Source organism: Excalfactoria chinensis, chromosome 12 (genome assembly GCF_039878825.1).
Source record: "Excalfactoria chinensis isolate bCotChi1 chromosome 12, bCotChi1.hap2, whole genome shotgun sequence".
NCBI classification, from domain to species: Eukaryota; Metazoa; Chordata; class Aves; order Galliformes; family Phasianidae; genus Excalfactoria; species Excalfactoria chinensis.
In genome coordinates this window covers 11,087,830-11,108,296 of record NC_092836.1, presented here as the reverse complement: position 1 = coordinate 11,108,296, position 20,467 = coordinate 11,087,830, and the positions used below count along the sequence as shown (strand labels likewise).

General features: G+C 53.8%; 1 protein-coding gene across 1 annotated transcript; it reads left to right on the top strand.

The window, feature by feature from the left end:
- The first annotated feature begins 469 nt into the window (after positions 1-469).
- On the top strand, positions 470-10,514 carry ABHD6 (abhydrolase domain containing 6, acylglycerol lipase). The gene is made up of 10 exons (XM_072347417.1): positions 470-608; positions 2,939-3,002; positions 4,487-4,629; positions 6,197-6,356; positions 6,562-6,675; positions 6,881-7,013; positions 7,323-7,480; positions 8,159-8,213; positions 8,563-8,663; positions 9,400-10,514. Exons 3-10 carry the CDS (start codon positions 4,511-4,513, stop codon positions 9,574-9,576), a joined length of 1,017 nt encoding a protein of 338 aa, XP_072203518.1. The 5' UTR covers positions 470-608; positions 2,939-3,002; positions 4,487-4,510; the 3' UTR covers positions 9,577-10,514.
- The last annotated feature ends 9,953 nt before the right edge of the window (positions 10,515-20,467 follow it).

Genomic DNA, 20,467 nt, shown 5'->3' with positions numbered 1-20,467 from the left:
GTATCCTACCTGCTGCAGCCCCTTTGCACCCTGTTTTAACCCCACCACCTTCTACCACCTTCTTGTTGCATCCCCCTTGTACACTCCCATTGCTCCTTGTACCCACTGAAGCTCCACTATGTCCCCAGCTTGCTCCCCTGTTGTATCCCCACTGCAGCCCTACTGCATGTCCTGCTTGCACCCTCACTGCAGCTCCATTGTATCGTCCTTTTGTAGCCCTATTTCATCCCCCCTCTTATACTCCTGCTGCATCCCTATTACACTGCAAATGAAGTCCCATTACAGCCCCATCACGTCCCTCCTTACAATCTCACTGAAGCTCCACTACATCTCCTATGTCACCCCCTCCTTACAACCCCATTCCACCCCCCTCTGAACCCCTTCCAGCCCCCTTTCCACCCCACTCCTCCTCCCGCTCCTTGCACCCCCTTTTGAACCTCCTCCCACCCCCTATTTCACCCCCACTGCAGCTCCCTTCGCACCGCCCCTTCCATCACCGCCCGTGCGCTCCGCTGCGCCCCCGCGGATCCTTCCCGGTACCGGCGCGGGGAGGCGGGCGCAACGGAGCCGCCGCGTTTCTCTCGGTGCTGCCATTGCCGCCCGGCCCGGTAAGCGATGGGGGCGAGGAGCTGCGGGGGGCAGTGCTGGGGCTGAGGGGCACCGGGGAGGGGGGGGGTACCAGGATACCGAACCGCTGCCCCCGGGCCCTGGCATGGGTGGAGGCGGGGAGGGAGGAGGAGACTGAAAGGCCTTACCGGAACGCAATAATTTGTAAAGATATGCTTAAAAACTGGCGTTAATTTTTCATCCAGTTAAAAAAATAAATAAAATCAGGGCAGAAAGAGGAGGAGAGCCGCGATGCTGCTCTGAAGGATGCCGTCATTTTACTGGAGCAGGCTTTTGGGGAGAGATATATGGATGAGGGGAGAGGGAGGGGGTGACTTCAGCGCTCCGACCCCATCCTCCGGAGGGGGCTGAGGCCGAGTGCACTCGTGACATCTGCATTGGGGTTGGGGGTGGCGTGGAGGTGGGGTCCGGCTCGTGGCCCTGAGCTGCGCCGTGCAGCTGCAAGTGGGTCAGAGATGGGTGTTTTGTGAACCGGCGCTGTAGAAATAATGATCTCATTTCTGCTGTCTATAAATAAACGAAGGTGAAAGGGCACATTTCCTACTTCCAGCCCTTTGGAGACTGGATTAAGACAGAGAGCTGGCTGACGGACAGAGATCGTCCGAATACAAATAGATCTTAAATCATTACTTTGTTGGGACTGGTATCTAAAGGTCACGCTGCGAAACATACCTCTGAGGAATCGTAATGTTAGTCATGTCATTGATGACAGTCAATAGTGCTTTCCTGGCTGTTGGGGATGGCAGGGAGAGGCAGATGTGAGGGAGATGTTTATTTGCACTCTGCTGGTTTTCCTTACACCATGAGCACTATGAGCTGGGGCTCCTGGGGGCTCTGTTTGTGCTGTTGAAGCCCACTAAAGCCCCCTGGTCTCGCTGTGGGATCTTAAAATCTCTTTCATGCAACAATTAGAGTGGTTAAGTGCTTAAATGCGTTCCTTTGCATTTGGATGTTTGGAGATAAACAGTCTGTTGGGGAGAAACAGGGAGCCGTGGGCGCAGGGAGCAATGTGCCCTGCCTGCCCAGCACAGACCCATAATCTTTCTACTTGAGTTTTGACACACCTGATGAGCAGCACAGTGTGCGTGGGGGATTTGTCGGAGTGAAAGTGCTCCCTTGCCACGCACACAGCTGCACGCTGCATCGCTTCCCACCTGGAGCATCACAAAGGCTCTGTGGCCATAGCCCCCCCCCCCCCCCCCCCCATCCCCCTGCACCTCCTGCAGCCCCGCCGGTGCTCAGCCCACTGCAGGGGCTTGCCCTGTGCCTGCTGCAGCATCCCCAGATACTGCTCAATGAGAGGCACTGCTCAATGCAAAGCCTCACCGTCTCCCTGGGAAACGAAGCGAGCTGCTTTCACATCCGTGGGCTTGGGTTTTGTTTTTGAGCTAAAGGCAGGTTTCTGATCCCACACACTGCTGTGTGCTGCTGCTGCTGCATCTTGCATGAGGCTTGGAAAAAAAATCACCATGTATACTTGGGCTGCAAGGCTGGGTCTTCTCCGGCCTCCCTGGGGTGCCCCAATAAGCTTGGAAGAGGACAAATATTAATGAGGATTCCAACCTGGCTATCAGCCACTTGTCCCTTTGGCTGGTGGCCCTGGGGACTGTCATTGACACAGTGTCCTTGCAGCACCCTGCAGCTCCCTCCCATCTCCTGGCCTCTCTGGCACATCAGTGCCTGCTTGGGGTGCCTGGACCCCGGCTCTGGGGTGTCTCCCAGCCCTCTCCCTGCTGCCATGGGATGTAGAGGCCGAACCGGTGTTCCTGGTTCAGCATCCCATGCCCTGCCTGCTACACGGCCTTACTGCTGTCATCACAAGGCATTTATCAGACTTGCCTAATGGGTGTTTGTGAGTTAACTGATGAAGGCAGGAGCCTTGCTTTGTGCTGTTCGCCACAACTCCTGCAGCCTCGTGCTGAGTAATAGGTGGCAGTCAGAAGGTGCCTGGCTGTTCCCATTTACTTTCACTGTTTAGCCTGAGCTGCCTCTCCAGCAGGCAGCCAGGGGCTCCCAGGCAGCCTACCCTCCATGACACTGGGCTACCTGGGGCCATGCTTGCTTTTCCCATTATCTCCATCTGTAGTGCACGCTTTGATCCCACTTGGAACGAGTGCCCTGCTGGTACAACATTGCACAAAGTTCTGCACTTACACAGGCAGGGGAAAGGTTAGTCAGAAGGCAACAGTGATGAGTTTGGAAGGGGAGCTGATTTCTTAAATACCCCACACTGACTACTTCCCTTGCTGCAGATCAGCAAGGAGAAGGAAAGCAGCAGAACGGTCCTAACCTTGTTTTCCTCTTTCCACAGTGAGCCACAACAACCACAGTGAGCAGGACCTGCGCCAAGAGGAGGAGGAGGGGATCTCTACAGAGTAAGCCGGGCTTTGAATGCATCTCCCCTTTTTGCTTTGCTTTCCAGGAGTGGTGCAAGTTGAGGACTTGTCTTCCTCGTGGGCTGTAGCGTCTGCACTCTGTGCTTCATTTCTTCCCTGTCTTAGTGGCACAGCCAAAGGCAACACATGCTGGCAGGTGGGTCAGACCATGCAGCCCTGCTGCTGGCACGCGGTGTTCCTGCTGCTCCAAGGGATTGTTTATAGGCAGGGAGCACAGGGAGCAAAGATCTTCCTGCAAAATTGCAATGAAATTAATAACTGTGAAATGGATGACAGGCTTGAAATAGCTGATGCTTGGCTTTGTTAAGGAGAGGTCTGATGCAAACATCTGCTGCATTCCTTGAACTACAGTTACTCCTTTTCATCTCTGGGGAAGGTGGGAAAGTGAATTTTGCTGTAGACTTCTTGTGAACTTTTCATCTTGGTCGCATACAGTGTGTTTGTAATGTGATTCGGTATTGCAGCGTCAGTGTGGGAGAGGATATTGCCGCGGTGCTTTAGTTCCTGTTTCACAGCACAGCACGCCGGCCTGGCTGCTAAAAGAAGCAGAAATTCATCTGCATGTGCTGACATGGGGAAATCTGGGGCAGAAGGAGATGTGGGTGAGAGGACACCAGGTACTGGAAGCGTTTTGTTTTATAACCTAGTGTGACAAGAGAGCTAGTGCTGAGGAAACAGGCAAGACATAGGCTGGTGAGCAGCAGGCATTAAAAAGGCTGCGCGTGGCAGGGTTTAATCCTTTAATGAGAAAAATAGATCCTTGCTGCTGACAGCTGGGAGAGCAGAGCGAAGGGCTGTGGGCACCTGTCCAGGTGTGTTACCTGGGGGGACACTGATGGAGGTTATTTGGGAGCTGGGCTGGATCCTGAGAAGGGCAGCAAGCACAAAATGGCTCTTGGGCATTTGGAGTATGGCAATGTTTTGGTGCCATATTGGGAGCAGGGATGAATATGTCTCAGATAAGGGCTGGTGGCCAAAGAGCACCCTGCCAGGTTCCTTCCATCCCTTCCCAAGACCACTAATAGGCTCTGCTCCCTTGATTAGTCGGTGCCTGTGCAGAGCAGTAATGAGCCTGGAGCTGGGCTCAGGCTGTGGATTCTAGGTCAGCAGCTGTGTGCTGGGGATTTGGGAGCGGGCAGAGCCTGCATGTGAGCCGCAGGGCTGTGAGCACCTCATGGGTGGGCACTGCACCTGCTAGGCTGGCTGAGAGCAATCTGTATCACCACGCCTTGGTCTGCGCCCACCTGGAGCTTGTTACCCTCAAGGATATACACCACGGGGAGGATAACATTGTAACAATTAGTCACACTGAGCTGTAAAAGAGAAGGATACTTTATTGCCCTCCTGACTGCTCTCCTTTGCCTCACACCTCACCGTTTTCCTCTTCCCTGGCTGCCAAGATTTCATTTAGCCTTGACTAGATTCTGGTGTTTGACCCCCGATCCCTCGTTCCATGCACGCAGGTAGGGCCAAGCCGGAGGAGCAGCATGGACCTCGACGTGCTCAACATGTTTGTCATCGCTGGTGGCACCCTGGCCATCCCCATCCTGGCCTTTGTGGCCTCTTTCCTGCTGTGGCCCTCTGCACTCATCCGCATCTACTACTGGTGAGTGCTCCCCTCTGAAAATAGGGCTCAGTTTCCAAGGCAGGGCCTGTCCTTGTGCTGGCAGTTACAGAAAGGACTTTCCCCATTCTCCCCGTCTTGTGGGTGCAGGGGTGGTTTTCCTTACCCACGTGCATCCTGTCCTTCCTGATAGCAGCAGGCAGGCGCTATGTCCTTCATCCCCATTTGTCCCTGGAAATTAGCAATAAGTGTGCTGTCAGCTTTCATTTCTGGGCTTGTAGCAAAGGAAAGCTGGAATCGTGCTCCTGCAGGGAGCTGGGCAGCATCTCAGCATCTCACCGGCCTCCCACACAGCTGCTATCACGTGCCGGTGGCAGATGGTGGCTCCTGCAGCCTGGCTCAGGGGTGTTCCCCATCAAAGTGACCTCTTGTAAGTGAAGGATGTTATCCTGCCCAGCGCGATTAAGTTTGTTCTACTAATGGAGCATTTAATAGCAGCCCTCTAATAAAAGCATCTAGGAGCTGGTGAGAGGGGTGAAGTAATGCAAACCTCATCAAGCCAACCCAACAGCAATATGGGGCAAGGCATCACCTCGTGGCCTTGCAGGGGGAGACAGGGAAGAACCTGCAGCAACATCCTTCTGGGCTGTGAGTTAAGGGCTGAGTGAGAGCAGAGAAGTGGTGGCACATCCCCAGACACCCCCGCGTTCTCCCATCGCTCACTTCCCTCCTCACTGTCACTGAGATGCCACAGCACGGGGACCTGGGTATCAACCCACAGGGGCTGGGGGGCACCTGGGGCCAGCCCAGCAGGGTCAGCCGCTGCTGCCCGCGGGTTAAGAGGTTTAGCTGTGGCTGCTGAGCCTGTTAACACCTTGCGGGGGATCAGTTCAGCTTTGTGCAGATTATTTTGTCTTCTGCTGAATTGATCCATCAGGATCAGTTGCTAAAAATGTTACCAACTTGCCCATCAGTAGTTTACACCGGTGCCTTTGAGGCGAGCACTCTTAAGACACTTATTCAGGGAGAAATTCGCCTCTCCTTGTAGGACCCGCACATGGCCATGATATCGCTTAAGTCCCACTAACTCCCACAAAAAAGGGATTATGATAAAAGAGGATTGCACAATGCATAAGCTTTGAGTGGGCAGAGAGCTAGGACAGCCCAGCGCAGTGTTGGTGACCTTGATTCTGTGTCTCATGTAAATTCTGATATAGTGTACGTATTTGGAAGCACTGTGGCTGCCAGGAGGAGCCCAGCAGTTGTTCTGACTTTTGACTGTAAGAGAAATGCAGACAAACCTGTACCTATTGCATGGCCTTTGACTGTATGTACATCATCTGTCCAAAGTGTCTCTGATGGTCTCTGCCCAGGTCCCCTCTGGCTGATAGTTTTACTGCAGCATCTTTAGCCAGCCTGCAGGTGAGAGCTGTCTTCTTTCTGAGGAATAGCCCAGTTTTCTGTGTGGTCAGGCTGGTATCTTCTGGGTGGGGGATGATCACCAACAGGGTGCTGGTGTGTGTTCAAAGACCATTGAGATGGCATATGGGAAAAGGGGTCCTGCTGCACCCTGGTCTTGCTCCTGGAGTTATTTTCTCCTTGTTTCCAGGTACTGGCGTCGAGCCCTGGGCATGCAGGTCAGATACGTCAACTATGACGACGACTATCAGTTTTGTTATTCCTATAGAGGAAGACCTGGGTACCGGCCATCTATCCTGATGCTACATGGCTTCTCAGGCCACAAAGACATGTGGCTGTCCGTAGTCAAGGTGGGACTCCAGTTTTCTTAGTGCTGCTGAGTGAGTCAATAGCCTGGGACTCAAGGGTGGTGTAGGGGCACGTGGGCTATGATGATCATTATAAAGTGCTAGGAATACCCTCAGCTCTGCAACTGTTGCTTGTTGGATCTTTTTCATCCCTATGAACGCAAATCTGCCTTCCCATTGGTATGACCACCCCATTTTCTTTTGGCAGTTCCTCCCCAAGAACCTGCACTTGGTGTGTGTTGACTTGCCTGGGCATGAGGGCACAACCCGCTCAGCCTTGGATGATTACTCCATTATGGGACAAGCAAAGAGGATCCACCAGGTAAAGTCTCTTGGTGTTTCGCTGCCACTCCTGCTGTATGAGGGATGTAAGGGATGCTGGTACCCATGTGGCCCCACTCCCTCCCATAGTCCTGCCCAGGCTGCCGGGTCGGTCCACTGGCCTCATGGTTTTGGGGTGAATCTCTCTAGGGACACCATGCCTCTGCTTCCTCTGCCCTAACAACACCCCTTCTGCTCCTGTGCAGTTTGTGGAGTGCATCAAGCTGAACAAGAGACCCTTCCACCTCGTTGGCACCTCCATGGGTGGGAACGTTGCTGGGATTTACGCTGCACAGTACCCAGAGGATGTGTGTAGCCTGACTCTGATATGTCCTGCAGGTGAGTCACATGGAGGAGAGTGAGCAGGAGCTGCTGCAAGAGCCCAGAGTAGTGCTGATGCTAAAGTAGCCCTTGCACATCACATAGTGCAGAATTTGAAGTAATTCATACATGTAGTCTGAAATTCTCTGGCAAGGCACAGAGCTCACAGGAGGAATTAACAGCCCTGCCCTCATTGCTGTTCTCCAGAGCTTTGGGGGTTGTCCAGCTAGAGTTTGAGACCAGGGCCCCCATGCAGGACAGGGGCCTTTCCTGGGGTCTCTACTGCAGCCATGTTGCACTGTGCTCAGCCCTTCTTCTTCACCCCAGGGTTGCCGAGTCTCACTGAGAGCAAGTTTGTCAAGACGCTCCGGGAGCTGAAGGAGTCTGAGCGCACCGACAGGATCCCACTGATTCCCTCCACACCCGAGGAGATGGCCGACATGCTGAAGCTCTGCTCCTACGTTCGCTTCAAGGTGCCACAGCAGGTGAGGAACCAGGAGCGGGGTTTTGGGGCGGCACCCCGGATCTGCCCACCGGCAGCTTCCCTATGAGCTTCCCTATGAGCTTCCCTGCTGCCCTCTGCCAGTAGTGGCTGGAATAACCCCGAGTGCGTCGCAGGAGTTCCAGCAGCGAGCTGTGCAATAGAAGTGTTTTTCAGTAAATATGGCTGTCAGGAAGCACTAAATAAATAAAGAAGCCTATTGTCCGGCCAGGAGGGGGATTGTTGGTTGCTTTTTTAGCAGAAGCAATGGAAATGTTAATCATCTCATTGTGAGGTGAGAGGGACTTGGCGAGGAGCTGGCTGTGTCGCCAGGTTTTCCTTAGGAAGTCTGGGATGAGTAGATTGGAGAATAAGAAAAAAAATGTGAAGTCATGCCAAGACCAATTTTTTTTTTGGCGAAAGGATAAAAGAAGGAAGAAAAGCGGAGTCATGGCTGAGACAGACAGACGGCCTGCCAGCCAGCCCTGAAAAATGCAGCTTTGCATCACAAAAAGCTGAAATAGTTTCTGGTGAAATGCTTGTTACCCAAGTGCTGCTGTGACGGCCAGACCTGCTGTGGGATAGCTGTCTGGGATAGCTGGTGGTGGGGCGGGCACTCTGCTGGCCCTATATGAAGTGCAGCCACCCCCCCCCCCAGTATGTTCCTGTTCTTCCCCTGCAGATCCTTCAGGGCCTGGTGGACGTCCGCATCCCACACAATGATTTCTACCGAAAACGTAAGTGTGTTCTGCATCCCTGGGCTGTCCCTGTGTGCCCCATGCTGAGAGCTCAGGAGGGCAGTGGGGTGGATGGATTTAGGGATGCGTAGGCAATGGGGCTGCTGCTTTGTTCTCATCCCCCTAACTGGTTCAATGCGTACTGATGTCTATGGGGAAGTGGGGTTGAAGGAGAATGCCTCTGTTGCAGTTTGGTGGAAGTGCTGAATGCCACCACCTTTGTAAGGATGGCCCTTTGTGGCTTGTCCCACCACCCCTGTCTGTGAGCTGGTTCCCCCACCAAGGGCTGCATGGGGCTGCACACAAAGCATCCTTCTCCATAGGCTTACTCTCCTCCTGTCCACCCCAGTGTTTTTAGAAATCGTGGATGAGAAGTCCCGGCACTCCCTCCATGAGAACATGAACAAGATCAAAGCACCAACGCTGGTCATCTGGGGAAAGCAGGACCAGGTATGTGGCCGCCTCTTGGCTTCAGGCTTTTGGGTACTGCCAGGTCTGACATAATCTGGAAAGAGGAATAAGAGGAATAAACTGCCAGTAGAGTTGTCCTGGCAACCAGGGAGGGATGTGCTCTTCTGTGTGCAGGTGGCAAGGAGAAAGCATCTCTCCACGTGGTTACAAGGGGAGAAAGAAGGAACTCTAGAGGGTGGGGAAGGGGTGAGGTGCAGGCATAGGCTGGCACCCAGTGCAGGACCTGGAGAGATGGTACAGCATGGCCTCAGCCCTCCCCCACCAGAATTGCAAATGTCTGCATCTCTGCTCAGCTTCTGTCTTGATGCTCAGCATCAGCATTTGTTGGGTTGACAAATGCAGTGTGCCATGTGGTGCAGAGCTGCACAGTCTGTTTCTGTTTTGGGCACCAAAGGAGCCCTTTTGGCAGGCGTGGTGGGCAGTATCCTGTGCTGCTGGATTGACAATGGTCGAGCACTGGAACAGGGAAGTGGTGCAGTTGCTGTCACTGGAGGTGTTCAAGAAACACGCACACGTGGCACTGAGGGAGAAGGTTTAGTGGGCATGGTGGTGATGGGTGATGAGCTGACAGTTGGACTAGATGATCTTAGAGGTCTTTTCCAATCTTAGTGACTCTATGATCTCAACTGGGCCTGCAAAGGCATCTCCAGCGGGGTTTCTGCCGTGGCCAATAAAGCCCAGTGCTATGGCAGTGACTTTTCTCCCCAACATCCAGGTCCTGGATGTTTCTGGAGCTGACATCTTAGCAAGTGCCATCCCGGACTGCCACGTGTCCATCCTGGAGAACTGCGGTCACTCAGTGGTGGTAGAGCGGCCACGCAAGACAGCAAACCTCATCCTGGAGTTCCTGGCAATGCTACACAGCACGGGCAACAGCAAGAAGCAGGCGTGACGGGGCCGCAGCCGTGCCGAGGCCTCATCTCAGAGCTGTAACACATCGAAGCATTGACGAGTTCTCAGGGATTTGTACAAACCGTGGTGAACGTGCCAAAGTCCCTGAGGCAGGCAGAGTCACTGACACACCAACCTATAGCACTGCTGACACAGCGACCTAGGACCTCCGAGCAACCCGTGTAGATGCAGGAACAGGACCCGAACCTTTTCTACTCCTAGGTTACAGTAGAAAAGAGCAGAAACCACAACCCGCTAGCCGTGCAGTGTGCTGAAGCTCCCGATGCAGCCCACGTTGCCCACGTTACTGGCACACAGTTGTGAATGACATCGCCTGGACTCTCTGACAGACGCAGGGAACAGGAGGTGCCCCGGAGCGTGACTCGCCGTGTTCCCAGCCCTGAGCTCCGCGTTGCATGCTGCCGTGCTGTGCGATCCCCGCGCTCCGGGCACGGCGCTCCTTTCCTTGTTCAGATGATGAGAGAGAACACGTGGAAGTCACACAGCTGTGTGTGTGTGTGTGTGTGTGTGGACGCCTTCACACTTCGGCTGTGTGGATTTCCTCAGATCCCTGAGCAGCTCCTGTGCATGTGTGATGCCTTAACAGCCTGCGAGCAGCCCGTGTAGGAGGGCGAGCGTGTCTCAGCTCTTGTCTGTCCCCTCGTGCTGCGGATTGCTCCGATGTAAATAGCACATTTCTTACTGAATTCCATGAATTCTGTGAATGGTGACGGTGCTGAAAACGTGTGGATGAGGGGAACCGGCCGGCGCGTGGCGGCCATCGTGCCCAGGTACCTGTACATATATTTGGATCTCCCCGGTGGTTTCTCTGCTCTTTTTGGAGAGAAGAAACATTTGTTCTTTTGGAAAATGAGCAATTTGCTGTTAATCGCTTGTTATGGTTTCTACTACAGGAGTTGATTAAAAAAATAAACAGAATTTAAAAAATAATAACTGATAGTTTTATGTGGAAAAAGCCAGAAAAGAAATGGTGACGTATTTGTATGGTTTCTCATATGCCACAGATCGGTGTCTGCAGGGGATTTGTATGGCAATTAAAATCTAGGAATTCAAAGAGTGCTCCACGTGGTGGTTTGTTTCCTTTAGGACAGATGGGGCTGTGTGGGATGGCAGTGTTGGGGCTCTTTTCTTTCCTCTCACATTTATGTGAATTCCAGGTTTTGCCATGAGGAACACTTGGTGATACTGAGAGAGATCATGACGGGCAGGAAGGTTCCACGCTCACCTCCTCTAAGGTAAAAGGTGAAATTGCTGGGTTTTTTTCCTTTTTAAGAGGAGGTAGCCCTAAATAGTCAAGAAGCACAATAAAAACTTGGGGGCCAGGAAACCTGAGCTTAGTCTTAGCACTTAAAAGCTAAAGCATGGTAAAAAGTATGCAATGGGCACCTCCTGGCTGCAGCTGGACATCACTGCAGGAGCAGCTCCTGCCTGGTGACAGAACACTCCAGCCCTTTGCTCAGGGGCTGGCAGCAACTGAGAGCACTGACGGGCATGGGGAGCACCTGGAATTGGGCACTGACACCTCACCCTTCATTCCTTGCTGGGAGCTGGCAGAGTCCCACACTGCTGAGTGTCAAGGGCTGCCCCTGGGAACCAGAACCCTCACTCTGAGGTAAGGCTGTGGCCCTGGGAAGAAGTGCACAGTGGGGCTCCCATCTGGGATGTGGTTCAACTATGGGCTAAATGGGGTGCTGTGCTGCTGTGGGGCTGAACAGCGCAGGGTGCCACGTGTGAGCTGCCCTGCAGTCCTACCCCCAGTGTCTGAACCTTCACCTGACTCATGGCATTTCACAACCTTCCTGGCAGCAGAACATGTTTATCCTGGGGAAGCCAGGATGGGAGCACTCTGGGACATAAGATCCTATGACATGTTCCTGCTGCCTGTGTGGGACGGGGCGCCCACAGAGAAGCACAGTGCCCCTCCAGCCCTGCGTGTGCTGCTGCAACCAGTGTAGGGAAGGCAAGGAAGATGCATGGGGTTGGAGTTTCAGTGGGCTTCGTTGTTTTGGGGTTTCTTCTTTGCACAGAAGGCAGCTGTGAGAATGCACTGCTGAGGTGGGGGCTCTGCACTGAGCTGCTTCCTAGAAGTGCTCAGTTTGCCCTGCAGAGTAAGACCCGCATGCAGCCTTGATGTGCTGCTCTATCGATTTCTTTCTTTTTTGATGTGATTCAGAGAACAGCTGTGTGGGCATGTTGGGTGAGCTGCCACGTTGCCTGTAACACTGCTGGGCTTTGTGCTTCAAACCCAAGCACCCTGTGCTCCTCCCACCAGGACAGTGTTTGCTTCTCGTCAGTGCTCTTCCTCTAATGCAGAATTAAAACTAAAGATCAATAAGGTCAACACGTGTTTTTGCCAGCTACTCTTATTCCATGTCAGCTTCGGGAAGTGACAAAAATATCAAAGCAGTGAGGACTCAGGGAGCCCAAGCTCTGCTGGGTGCACTCAGTGGGTGATGCATGGGGCTGGAACAAGCCTGCCTGCTGCTGTGCAGCTGCTTGCCCACACCTGAGAGCAGAATTCTGCCTTCACTATTCCAGAGCTACCCACTCCCTTCTTTTCCTCCTGGAAAAAGAAGCTCCCTCCTGCAGCTCTGCACGGAGCTCTGATGGAGCTGGGACACATAGAGCATCCCCTGCACGTCTCTTCCATCCTACCAAGGAGGGTTTGCGTCCACCTCCTGGTCTGCATTAAGCTGGAGGTTCCCCCAGCTTTGCAGCGGTGATGCCATTTTTGTGCGTGATAAAAGCCCTACTGGAGAAACGCAGCTCCTCCTGCTCTCCCCTTGCACAACAGCAGAAGGACACGGGGTTGGCACAGCGCAGCCCGTGGCTCCGTGCCGCGGCCACTCCAGCACTTGTGGCGAAGTGGCACCAGGTGGCAGCAAGCGACCGCCGCGGGGAATGATGTGGCCGAGGTGCTCCCCGCTCCCCCCCGCAGCAGCGGGCCGTACCCCCGCACCGCCACCCAGGAACCGGCATCTCACGGGTCAAACTCTCTCCCTCCCGACACGTGTCGACGTGGAGGTATAAAAACAACTCGTCTCGAATGCGGTTTCAATCATTAACTTGCTCTGCTGCGACCAAAAGCCCCTCGGTGCTCTTGGGGCAGCAGTGCACGACGGATGGCGCTGTGCCGAGGGGCAGGAGGCTGAAGGCAGGGCGCAGGGATGGCACGCAGCGCTCGGCAGAGCTGCACGCACAGACCGAGCGGGGCCCGCCGGGAGCACCGGGATCTGCGCGCAGCAGTGCGATCCGCAGCCTCTTCCTGTTGTGCAACCTCTGCCGGCGGCCCACTGAATGTTTAGGAGATTTGTCAGGGCTGTTGTGCTTCCAGATAATGTTTATTTGCTTGCTTCAGGTCTGGCTTTCACAAGCAATGGATTTAAATAGCACAGGCTGAGGCAGGGCACAGAGCTTGCGCCCCGAGCTCCTGCAGCCCCCTCCACCCGCCCTGTGCCCCGCACACAGCCCTGCACTCCTGCTGGCCCCGGGCTGGTCTTGGCACTGATGTTATTTCCATTCTCACTGCTCAACCTTCACAAGATCCTGCCTTTATGTAATAGTTCGGTGTGGGACAGGAGGCTGTTTGGCCAGCCCTACCCACGTGGAGGGCTCATGGCTTTGTTCAGACCCACGGACCCTGTGTGGCACCACTCCACGCTCCCACACTTTCCCCTTTGCTGCCTCCCCTCATACCATTTTTAGCTTCATCCTCTCCTGGAGCACACCGTGTTGCAGCTCAGGCTGGGAGCAGGATATGCCAGCAGAGCTGGGGTCCATGGTGCAGCAGTGATCACAGATTGTGAGCACCAAACGCTGATGGTATCAGTGCCAGCCATGTGTTATGCTCTGGTTTTGTTGCCATTGGGGCTTTGCAGCTTTGTGATACAGCGCACCACGAGCCCCAGCACCCAGGGCAGAAACCTCTGTGTGGCTTCTTTTTCCCTGAAATAATGAACACAGAGTCTTCTTGATAAGCACTGCGGTAAATCGAAAGTTGAATGGCCATCAGGAGCTCTGCAGGGAGGTGTCCTGGTGCCCCAGCCAGTGCGGACAGGATGTGGCACCAATGGGGATGGGTTGTGTCATGGCCCTGTGGTCAGAGCACTCTGCATGTCAGCCAGGACTGCTGTTCTTCATGGGCACCCCTTGTAGGCACCAGGAGCAATGGGATTTTAAAGCTGCTCTTGGGGAATGAGGGTTTATCTGAGATTTACTCACACCAGGTCATTCTCCTGTGGCCATGACTATGGTCACAGCGTGTCCCCCATTGCTGCCAGCTCTGTGCCTCTGGGCTCCACACCGCTCCCATCCTTCCTCAAAACAATGAGCTTGCATAATGTGCCTGAAGGTTAATTGCTGTTGGAGTGTCTTTCCTGATGGTTCCTGTGAGTGTGCTCCAGGAGTGGATCATAGAACCCTTGTCAGGCAAGCCATGCCAATGCAGCCTTCAGTTGAGACCAAATCTTGGCCACAAAGGCCAGCTGGGTTCTCCCAAAGCAATGCAGTTGTCATAGGCTGGACGGGCTGGCACTGTTTTTTTTGGCAACATTGCCCAGCAGTTCCTTTTGGGGAGATTTACGTGCTTGCCTCTTTACCTGGGCCTGGCCATGTGGGCTGATGTTTCCAGAGGTTGCAGAGGTCCAACAAAAGGAAAGCAGCAGAACCTGTTGGCATCATGCCCCCCCCCCAAGAGCACGGATCCACAGGAAGGGACCAGGCTCATCCTGCAGCACCATGCCAGCTCAGGCAGTGCGTGCTGGATCACCTGTCCCAGCACCCCGCCGTGCCCTGCAGGTGGGACACAACGTGCCTGAGCCAGCAAAGCCTGCTCCTAAAAATAACTTTCTTATCTTCCACTCCATCCAAATCAACATCAGTTCAGACTATAAATAGCTTTGTGTGCTGAGTGGGTTTGCTGCCAGGGGTTGCAGGAGGGCGGATGTAGGGGCTCTTCTGGGTGTCCCCCAGTGGTCAGCCACCCCGAACCTCAATGAGCTGGGGGCTCTCTGGGGTGGGAAGGATGCCCCCCCTGCTTTCATCCCCTTGCAAAACAGCTAACAAAAAATCTGGGTAAATAATGCCCCTTGTGCCCCTGCTGAGTCAGAGCTTTGTGTAGGTCATCACCTGAACCCCCCACGCTATTTGGGCTTCAGAACCCTGAGTGGATCTGACATGACCCGGTGTCATCCTGCCCATGGTCTGGCCTCATGCTGCCGTGCCATGTTATGCTGCATGCTTAGTGACTGTCCCCTGTTGGTTCACTGCTTTCCTGGTTCCCAGCCCTGGCTAGGGGGGGTGAGCATGAGTGGCCAGTAGGCTCAGGAAATGGGAATGCGATCCAGTGCTGGTTCCCCACAGGTTAAATGGGAATTACTGCACCCACTAATCCCTTGGCTCAGCTGCTGGGAACAGCCCAAATCCTGGATTTTACAACCCTGTGTACATACTGGAAACAGGCTGCGTGCCCCCGCTGTACCCACACCTCCTGCCCCAGTGCTGAGTGAGCCACATCTCATGCCCACAGCTATGCATGGCTGCACAGTGGCAGCAGCTCCCACTGATCCAGGCTGCTTCTTATGGGAATGCTCCAGCATAGGGCTGCTTGAGGGCTCAGGGACATGTGTGGCCCTTAGCAGTGGTGCCAGCAGAGCTGGCAGCCCAGGGTGTCCCAGTGTCCTGCGCTGGGCCCTGGCCAGAGCCCTTGGGTTCACTCCTCTGGGCACTAAAATTAGTGACAACATCAAAGCAGGAGGGAAAAAAAATCAAGGAGAGGGAGAGTCTTTGTTTACTTTAATCAAAAATAATTTGCGGCAACACATCTTCTTCCAAAGCAAACAGAGCAGGAGCCTGCCTGTGCTAATTTGGGAGGCTGGAAGGGAGTGAAATGAAAGCGCAGACCTGGGACAAGGAAATGAGCAGTCTGCAGGGCAGAAATAGAGCAGCAGAGCTGGGCAGCCCGGCTTTCTCACCTGGGGGGACTGCAGGCCGATAGCATCTCCAATAATACGATGTGATTCTTCCCCCTGCGGGGATGTCTTTAATTGGAAAATTAGGCTGAGGAGAGATATTCCACCACACCAAGTGGTTGCAGCAGCCCTGACTCAGGGTGATGCGGCATTCCTCACCCAATCATGGGGCAAAACTAATGCCTGTGGCCCTGAAGCACTGCAGGGGCTGGGCTGCTGACTGCAGGCTCCTGGATTATTTTTACCTCTGTGTTGTTTGACATTTTTTCTGGCGTTAGCTGGGCCAGGTAAGGACTTTGGGCCACCTCTCTTATGTTAATTTCCATTGGCTTGTTATAATCTATTAATTAGGTAATAGGCACCGTGGGTGAAGTTTGGGTTTCAGCAAGATGTCAAGCGCAGGTCAGGCTCACAGCTCATCCCCAGCCTGGCTGCTCTCCACTGCTGGAGCTTGGGGGTGGGGGCAGGTGCATTTTGCTGGAGCTGCCTGGGGTTGCAGATGCATAGCCAGTGCTGCGGGGGCTGCTGGCCAGGGGGAGGTCCCCAGCAAGAGGGTTCTGGGGGCCCTGGGCACCCAACAACTCTGATGTCCTTATAATTGATTTCTGCAGCCAAGTTGTTTTCATAATAAAATGGAAATGTTTCCCATGGGCAACTTTGAAATGAAGAGCTGGGTGAGGAAGCTAAATTTAGCCCTCTGGAGCCACTGGTGTTGGAGCTGCTGGGTCTGTGCTAACCGGGGGGATGTGGTGCACAGCCCTGGGGGATCCCCACTGCCTCTGAGGCCTCTCTTTGCTGGAGCACGGGGGCTGGTTGCAGGGCTGAGCTCAGAGCTGAGCGCTGCTGTGCCTCACTCAGGGTAGAGGCGTCCCCTTCTCCCCCATCTGCTGTAAGTGACACTGCTGGGAACATGCAAGCTACCCTTCCATATGAAACAACGGTCTCATTAGCAGGAAAGTTCAGCCCTGCCTGCCCTATTGACTCATCGCCTTCCCTTTCATCTTCTCTCAGAAGTAGCTCATTATATGCTCTATAAATAGGTTTTTCTACCGATTACCGTTACCCAGCTATCACCATTCCCCTCCCAGGCATGACGCCAGCAGCTGGCCCCCTGGCAGGGATTCCAATGGCAGTGAGTGAGTGGGTTTATCCTGGGACCACCTCCTCTTTGCCGTATTTTGTGTGACTTCGTTGCAGTGGCTTCCTGATGCCTCTGACTGCATGCCCCTTTGTAGCCCCTTCCTGCTGCTTGCTCAGGGCAGTAACCCCAGTATCCCCAGCCAGAGTCCCCAGTGCCACCTGGTGCAGTGGCACGCTCTTGGTGGCCTTGCAGGGACACTGTGTTGGGATGGCCACCTTGTACATGGTCCCAATGGCTGTGCAAGAGGAGTGGGGGATGAAAGGGTGCCGAGAGGGATGCCAGTGCCCTGTTATAGAATCATAAAGGCTGGAAAGCCCACTGAGATCATCTAGTTCAGCCATCAACTCATCACCACCATATCACTAGACCATGTCACTCAGTGTGACATCTGCCTTTTTCTTGGACACCTCCAGGGGCAGTGGCTCTACCGCCTCCCTGGGCAGCTGGTAACAGTGCTTCACCACTCTTTCGGAGGAGAAATTTTTCCTAGTATCTTCAGCACAAGTCTCCAATGGGTTTGAGAACAGGGTGACATTGGCAGGTTTTCAGGGCCGGGAAGAACAATGATCTCCATTTAGTGTTATCTGCTCTGTCACAGGGACCATTGTGAATCTGGCATTCCTTGGCAGCCATTTGGGTGGCTAATTACCCTCCCACTTGATTAAGTGGGTAATTGTGCCTCACTGGGGGATGGAGGCTGCAGGGAAAATAGGTTGGGTGTGGAACTGCTTCCACATCCAGCAGTCCTTGTCCATGACCCCATGGATTTGTATTTGTCAGTATCTGGCATGGTTTAGCAGGCATAGTAGTGACAGGTTGGCGGTTGGACTTGATGATCTTAGTGGTCTTTTCCAACCTTAATGATTCTATAATAATGGTTTCAAAGTCAGGACTGAGATGCTGGAAACTGCTCTGGCAAGGAGGAGCCCACCACTCAGGGATGAGCCAGCTGTGCTCACCCCATGACATCCCCGTCTCCTGCTGAGCAGCACAGAGCTCATCCCCATGCGATGACGGGGGTACTGGATAATGACGATAACCATAACAATAATAATCCTTCCCAGCTATCAGCAGAGGAGCTCTGTGTGCTCCACAGCCAGGCAGGAGCTAAGCCTTGTGGCTCCCTGCGGCCTGATGCCAACCCGCCTGAGAGGGGAGAACTGGCTGGGAGGGCTTCGCAGGCTTCTTCATTAACCTTGGCCCAGATAGTTGGCTTCAATAATCCCTGCATAGCTTGTCCAGATCAGGGCAGCATTTGCCTCATCTCTGAGATGAGAAAATCATCAGGGATACTTTTTCCAATACCCTCTCCAGTGCCACGGCCCCGCTGGGACTGAGCAGGGGACAGCAGCACTTGCTCTGTGCCAGGCAGAGCTGTCACATTCCTCACTTGCTATGCTTGCAAGCCTGCCCTGCTCCAGATCAGCCTGCAACATCTTTTATTTTGAGGTCAGCAGCAGCTGCTGGCAGCCTGGCCTCACTCCCTGTTTACATTTTAAGCAGCTCAATGCAAATACAAAATTAACTGCTTCCTCAGATTGCTTTAACCATTTCATTGCTTCTGCTGGGGAAATGAGGACAAGTGAACACGGTGCTGGTGGCCTGCAAGCAGCTATTGTCTTGAAGCAGATGAGGCTTCTGCTTAATCCCAGTTTTGGTCAGCAAGCCCAGACTCATCGCTGGGCTCACATACAGTCTGCAGTGCAATTCTGCCACCATTTCACCCCTGGAGAGTAGAGGGGAAAAGGGAGAGGGGATCTGTGCAGCTCTGCAGTGATATCTGCACCTTCTGCCCCAGGGATGTGGGGACTTTGGAGAGTGTTTCACTCAGCAGGGAGAGCAGCCAGGAGCTGCGGGCAGCCAGCAAGACGTCATCCTTGTGCTGGGAGCACACACTGTTCCCTCTCTGAAAATGACTTGAGAGGAAGGAATTTAACACAGTATTTCCTCCTTATGGGTCCCCGGCTCTTGCTCTGGCCACAGTCTCCCAGAAGAGGGATTCTGGGCTGCAGAATCTGCCTTCTTCTGAAGAGTTTTCTGCAGCAGCTGAACACTTGGGCAGTCGGGAGGAGGCCAGTGAGCTCCCTTGGGAAGCGCAGTGATGGTGACAGTGCCAGGCAGACCAAGGGCTCACTGCCCCGTGCACAGCAAGCCTCCTCTCAGTGTGCAGCCACGTGGCTGGGCAGCACATGAACTGCTCTCACCCAAAAGCACTATCCTCTGCCAGCTGGAAATCATGAGCTCTTTGCAGGAGCAGTGCTGTTATGTGCACCACGGCTGCAATGTTAGGCATTGCATGTTTGTGGCAGCAGTAGAGGTGATGGGAATGGGCAGCAGCAGCTGCACTTTTGGTGCCACCCGCTTGTCACAAGGGCTGGAGACCTTTGTAAATTTCCCCTAAAGAAGGTAAATTTCCCCTAAAGTAGGTCAGCATCCAATCTCTCTTTGGAAAGAGGAGAAGCACACAGAATTAATTAGCTTGTTTGGTATCACACAGCCAGGCAACAGCAGTGCTGCTGGGAAGCATCCCCAGGGCTGGGGCAGCGGTGCTCTTATGGTGTGTCCCCTCCAAACCCAGCTCTTGGGTGCAGCCCAACCACCTCCTGGCCACTGTCACCGCAGGAACACGGTTTGCTGCAGCTGCTGCCTGGCTGTTCGCAGCCAGCGTCTGTTTCAAAGCTGTGCAATAGGTGGTGATGTAACTCAGCACTAAAAATAGCCCAGGAAGAGTCCCTGGAGCAGCAGGAGGAACTGCAGGGAAGGGCCGTATCAGCAGCATGACGTTCCTTCCCAACTGACACTGGCTCACACCATCCCCTTGGCATTGCCAGCTCTGCCTGCTCCCTGATGGCTGCATTGGTGTTGGGCTGATAGGTGGCTGCTGGCAGGAAGTGTGGGATGAGGGAGAAAGGGAAAGGAGCAGGAGGAAACCTGCATCCAGGCCCCTCCATGGGAGATCATTGGTAAGAATTGACTTATTGGTGCAAAATCTGGCAGGCATTACATGAGCTGTATGGGGATGAGAAGCTCTCTGCAACTGGTTCTTCACCAGCGTGGCTCAGAGGGACATCTGATCTCCTCTCACCCTGGCAAAATGACTCATATGGGGTCTGTTGGGACCATCCCTTATCCCATAGGGTCCAGAATCTGAGTGAAACCCAGCTGCACAGAGCAGTCACAGAAGCGAGGATGGAAATCAGATGGGGATGGTGGTGGGAGGCTGAGAGCAGCTGACAGATGAACTGGCTTGTTTTTGATTGATATTTATATCTGAAGTGGCTTTTCCCTGCCCTAAATAGCCTGCATGGCTGAGCTCTGAGCAGCAGTGCAGACATCCGCACAGCGCTGTGCAGAGAGCGGGGATTTATTCACTGAGAAACATCTGAGGGAGGCTCAGAAAAAGCAGAATTGGAAAGCAGAGCTACAGGAGGGACAGAGCTGCCTGAACAGAGAAGTGAGAGGAGGAAACCAAAATGGCCAGTGCTTTTCTTGCCCCCCTGTGCTGGGGCTGCAAGCCCACCTGTGGGACTGCTTTGCCATGCAGGAAAATGCATAAAGATGGTACCAAAAATAATCCTCTGGCCTGCCCTAACCTTTGGGCAATCTCCATATTGTTCTGTTCACGTATCTTTTGGTGAGGAATGTTTTTTATCTTGCAATAGCACAGAGGAATTCTGCTGTGCCAGCAGCTCACAAGGGAAGGGAGAGTCATGCTGGAGGTCGGCCGGCACAGCAGACACAACTGATAAAGACAGGGGAAG